The sequence below is a fragment of the Myotis brandtii genome, unplaced genomic scaffold, assembly GCF_000412655.1.
Source record: "Myotis brandtii unplaced genomic scaffold, ASM41265v1 scaffold363, whole genome shotgun sequence".
In the NCBI taxonomy this organism is placed as follows: domain Eukaryota; kingdom Metazoa; phylum Chordata; class Mammalia; order Chiroptera; family Vespertilionidae; genus Myotis; species Myotis brandtii.
In genome coordinates, this window is record NW_005363938.1 from 5,025,074 (window position 1) to 5,031,073 (window position 6,000).

The following is a 6,000-nucleotide window of genomic DNA, read 5'->3' on the forward strand; positions in this document are numbered from 1 at the left end:
TGTCCTTACCCAATTTAGATTTTATACTTATTTTATAAACATCTTCAGTTGCCTTGCCTTCCACTCCATTTTACAACACAATTGGCTGAACTCCAAGCCAAGTGAAACCTGCTGTGTGCCTTCTCCATTGCCTGCTGCTTGCTGTTTGACCACAGATTCATGACCACAGATTCAAGTATGAATTAAGAACTTCCCAACAGTCTCCTGCATTCTCTTGTAAGTTCCCTTTCTCACTCTCCAAGATGACTGTTTAATACCTCTTTCTCGTTACCCCTTCCTCTAGCTCTCAGATGGAGCCATTAGAGAAGAATTCTCTTAGAGCCCCTGCCCCACCTACAAATCTTCACCATCTTTTCTGTCCCAGAAGACAAGTATCTGGGTTTTTCAAAGACCACTTTCTGTGCATGCTCTGGAACAGGGGTGGGCAAACTTTTTGACTCGAGGGCCACAATGGGTTCTTAAACTGGACCGGAGGGCCGGAACAAAAGCGTGGATGGAGTGTTTGTGTGAACTAATATAAATTCAAAGTAAACATCATTAAATAAAAGGGTACGGTCTTTTTTTTTTTAGTTTTATTCATTTCAAACAGGCCGGATCCGGCCCGCGGGCCGTAGTTTGCCCACGGCTGACCTAGGGCCAGGGGGAAGGGAACAATGGGGACATTATGCATTTCTCTCTCCTAAATTGTTAATCTTTTCCTCTCTACTAGATCGTTCCCATCTATACTAATAAAAGGGTAATATGCTAATTAGACTGGATAGACCAGACGTCTTCCAGACGTCCTTCTGGATGTCCTTCCGGACAAAGCCGCAGCGGCTACGAGGGCTGAGGAGGGCCAGCAGCCGGCAGTGGCAACAGCAGTGGGGTGATGGGGGTGGCGCCTTCCCCTGATTGGCCGATCGCCTCCTGCAGAGAGAGGCCAGAGGGGAGCAGGCCTAAGTCTCAGTAGGATATTCCCTGAGAGCTCCTGGACTGTGAGAGGGGGCAGGCCGGGCTGAGGGGACCCCCACTCCCCCTAGTGCATGAATTTTCGTGCACCGGGCCTCTAGTAAATATATAAACATGCTCTGGAATCACCTATGTTTAAACAAAGAGAAGTAAACAACAAATCTTTCCTTTGTTCAGTCTTTCAGCTGCTGTTTCATTTTTCTGTTCTCTTTTTCTAGCCAGTCTTTTTGCTTATTTTCCCCTACAATTCACTTTGAATATATTTAAAAATTTTTTAAAGTACTGAGGTAAAATTCACATAACAAAATTATCATTTTAAAGTCTATAATCCAGTGGTATTTAGTACATTCACAATTTTGTGCAACCACTACCTATATCAAGTTTCAATACCTTTTCATTATTTCAGAAGCAAACCATGAAGCGGGCACTCTTCCCCCCTTCCCCCTAGCCCTGACAACCTCCAATTTGCTTTCTGTCTCTATGGACTTACTTATTCTGGATATTTCATACAAATGGAATAATATAATATATGACCTCTTTTTGTCTGGCTTCTTTTACTTAATGTAATGTTTTGGAGATTCATCCATGTTATACATGGATCAGTACATCATTACTTTTTAATGGCTGAATAATATTTCATTGTATGGATATATCACATTTTATTGATCCATTTATCTGTTGATGGACATTTTGATTATTTCTTCCTTTTGGTTATTGGGAATAATGCTGCTATGACATTCATGTACAAGTATTTGTGGGCCATGTAGTTTCTTTTGCAACTATTAGTTCTGCAGTTGTATCAAGAAACTATCCATAGTTACTATGTAAATGATGGGCACCTTCAGATTTGACTGGAGGCTGGCTGGATTTGGCCTGTGGGTCATAGTTTGCTGACCTCTAGCCAAAAATATTTGATATCCATCCAGTGACCTCAGAATTTGGGAGGGGATAGTAGATGGTTTGCTACTTTGAGCAATATATTTCTAAAGCATTGATGTTCCAGGAGGAGGAGCCCTTTGAGAGTTCCAGTGAGGAAGAGTCTGGTACTGAGGACCACCAGAGTCTAACTTCTGTGGTTGATGTTGAGGACCTCGGCAACATTATGAATCATGTCAAGAAAGAAAAGGTACTGTAATTTTGGGAAATAATGAACTGGGATCCTCCAGTGGATTAACATCTAGCATTCTGTATTGGTGTATAGTCCACCTGAGCTCATAATTGGACAGTTTTATTTATTTGCCTCCTGTCTTGAGAGTTTTATACTTTTTTGCTACTTTTACATGAACTCTGTGAAAGCCTTCCCTCTTGGCCCTGTGAAAATGAGTTCATAGTAGGATAGGCAGAAGACTTTTAGGACAAGAACTGAGGAAAGGCTAGATGGTAGGGGGGATTTCATTCATTGTGTAGCTGAAGGTGACAGGATGACTGCATGGTAAGATTGATTAGTGTTAGGATTTCAAGTGGAGCTCTTGTGTAAAGTTGCTTTCCTGTTTTGCAGACTGAGCATGTTGAGCTTAGGGATGATGGCAGCTCAGTCTGCAGGTGTTGAGATCAGCGTGGGTGGAGGCCCTAAGAATCTAGGAAATGTTAGTATGAATTGTCATTGTCTCAGTGACTAAATGAATGCGAGAATGTAGGATTTTGGGCAGATTCCAGTGATCTAAAATTGAAATAACATAAAATATACAATTATATAAAAATATAAAATCTCAATTTACGTGTGAGTTTTGTGAAATAAGAATATTCTAAACTAAAAATGTATCAAGTGCATGTGTTAGAAACAAAATAAGTAAAACTATGGAAAAATCCAAGAAAATCAATCATAAAGTTAATACAAACTCAAATGAAGAGATTTAATAAGGTAGCAGGATACCATAGCTAAAAAGTAAAAAGTTTTTGTATTTCCAAACAATAACCAGTTAGAACTTGTCATGGAAGGAAACACCACATAAAAAATAAATGACTACATAGAAATACATTAAAAAAAATACCCTAAATCTATGTGAGGAAAACTTTAAAACATTTCTGAAAGATATGGCAGTGCCCTGAACAAATGGAAAGACATCTTGTTTTTGGGTATGATGACTCAGTACTGCAAAGATGCCAGTTCTTTTAAGTTAATACATACATAGGTATGATGCAATTCATTAAAAATTTCAATAAATTTTTTTTCTGGAGATAGACTGGTTGATTCATGTGGAAAAATAAACATGCAAGAATAGCTAGGAAAACCTTGTGGGAAAAGTAGTAATGAGAAAGGCCAGATCTATCAGATATTGCATCTTACTACAAGACATCTGGTACTAGCTCCTGGTGAGACAGACAGACCAAGGGAAGAGTAAAATTCTAGGAATAGACCCAGGTATATACAGAAATTGTGTATATGATAAAGGTGGCATCTCTTTTCCCTAGTGTGAAAATATACTTTTAAAATAAATGATGTTGACAACTAGATACTAGTTGTGAAAAGATGAAACTGGCTCTGTACTTATACATACATAACGTACAGGTATTTGACTCTAATTGGGTCAGAGATCTAAATGTTGAAAAAATATATAAGTAGTAGAATTAGATGCTCTATTTTTTAATTTAGAGAAAGGTTTTCAATATTCAAAATCCAGAAACTATAAAAGATTGAATTTACCAGTGATTTTTTATAAAGATTCATATGGCTATAAACAAAATCAAAAGATAAATGATAAAGTGAGGGAAAATATTTCAATTAAAAAAAAAGACCTAAACCTAATAGAAAAAATGGCAAAAACATGAATAGGTAAGTCTCAGAAAAAGCTTTACAAATGGACTTAAAAACATATGAAAAAGTGCTCAAATTTAAACTGCAGTGACCTACATTTCTCACCTAGCAAAATAACAAAAATTCAAAAATTGGGCAGCACACACAATTGGTGAGGCTCTGGGGAAATAGTCACTCACACCTTGCCAAAGGGGGTCCAGAATCATATAACATGTATGGAGTGCCCTCTGGCAGTCTTGACCAAATTTACACACATTTACCCATGATCCAGCAGGCCCAGTGTATGAATTTGCCTTGAAGATAAATCTTCACAAATGCAAAACAGCATCTTCACAAGGTTATGCTTCACAGCATATATACCAAACAACTGTCTGATAGTGATTGAAAAAATCATGGTATATCCATAAAATACAATATTGTTGTGCAGTTGTGAAACATAAGGTGTATCCATATCATTAATGTGAAAATGCGTCAAATCTCTAAAAGCCTGACATGTTAGAATGAGCAGTAAGTTTGCTTACACATTTTAACTTGGCTTACTAGTATATGTTTTTCTAGAGTAGATTAGTTAGTCTGTTTCAGGTTTTCTGCTGTTATAACTAGCATGGGTCTAGACCATTTTTACTTTAAAAATATATTAATATTTTCTTAGGTTATATTTTTCCAAAGTTGATATATTAGATCAAAACAAATGTATAATTTTATGGCCCTTGATTAAAAAACTCAGTAATTTTCAGTGGTAAAACTGTCTTAAGATAGAATAGATTTCAGTGCATGAGATAACTGATATAGATAGATTTCTGGATTTAGAAAAGATATTTAAAGCTTTATTTGTAGTGAAGGAAATATTTGGAATAATTTCCCCCCCAACTCTATTGAGGCATAATTGACAAATAAAAAAATGTATATATTTAGGTTGTACAGCATGATTTTTGATAAGATTATAATGTGATGATTTGATATATGTATACACTGTGAAATGATTGCCACAATCAAATTAACACATCCATTACCTCACATAGTTACCTTTTTTGTGTGTGTCTTGAGAACACTTAATATCTAATCTCAGCAAATTTCAAGTATACACTAAGAGTTTGGAATAATATGTGGGTTCATTTTTTCTTTGCTTATTTATTTTATATCCATTAGAGGGCACTGAAGAAAAGTACTGAAGAAAAGTACTAAAGAAAAATTTGGATAGCCATGTAAACTATTGTTTGAAATGAAATGATTTTGAACTTTGTGAACTTTAAGAAGTTGGGTTAGCCCGGCCGGCGTGGCTCAGTCATTGCACTTTGACCTATGAACCAGGAGGTCACGGGTTTGATTCCTGGTCAGGGCACGCACCCAGGTTGCGGGCTTCCCTGTGTGGGGCATGCAGGAGGCAGCCGATCAGTGATTCTCTGTCATCATTGATATTTTTATCTCTCTCCCTTCCTCTCTGAAATCAATAAAAATATATTATACTAGTGGCCTGGTGCACGAAATTCGTGCACGGGGCGGAGGTGTGTGTCCCTCAGCCTGGCCTGTACCCTCTCCAATCTTGGACCCCTCAGGAGATGTCCAACTGCCCTCTCGCAATCTGGAACTGCTGGCTCCTAACCTCTCACCTGCCTGCTTGCCTGATCGCCCCCAACTGCCCTCCCCTCCTGGCCTGATCGCCCCTAATTGCCTCTGCCTCAGCCCCGCCACCATGGCTTCGTCCGGAAGGTCTCCCGGTCTAATTAGCGTATTACCCTTTCATTAGTATAGATTAAAAAGAAGCTGGTTTATGACATTTCAGGTGACTAAAAAAAAATCTCTTTTAAAACCATTAGATCTTGGATAAAATATATGTATTTTTTCCAACTTCATTATGATTTGAAAATAAGCCACTAGTTTTTGTTTTACATTATTTTTTGGTTATGGCAGAGTTTCCAAACATGTCTTGTGTTTTTATTATATATTAGCTGTAGTATACTAAACTCAGTGATGGATGTTATTACTGCTTTCTTTGGGGTTCGTTCACACATATTCCTGAGCTCTTTTAGCCAGATCATCATTATATATTACACTAAATTTCCTGAGTTGAGCAGCGGTTCTCAACCTGTGGGTTGCAACCCCTTTGGGGGTTGAATGACCCTTTCACAGGGGTTGCCTAAGACCATCGGAAAACACATATATAATTACATATTGTTTTTGTGATTAATCACTATGCTTTAATTATGTTCAATTTGTAACAATGAAATTGGGGGTCACCACAACATGAGGAACTGTATTAAAGGGTCACGGCATTAGGAAGGTTGAGAACCACTGAT

General features: G+C 37.8%; 1 protein-coding gene across 2 annotated transcripts in view; it reads left to right on the plus strand.

Moving 5' to 3' along the window:
• The window catches only part of LOC102260719 (S-adenosyl-L-methionine-dependent tRNA 4-demethylwyosine synthase), a 133,425-nt gene that overhangs the window by 10,899 nt on the left and 116,526 nt on the right, over positions 1–6,000 (plus strand). For both annotated transcript variants that reach the window (XM_005872041.2, XM_014544449.1), the window contains exon 7: positions 1,952–2,074. In XM_005872041.2, coding sequence (XP_005872103.1) covers positions 1,952–2,074 — 123 coding nt within the window. The remainder of the gene's footprint in view (positions 1–1,951; positions 2,075–6,000) is intronic.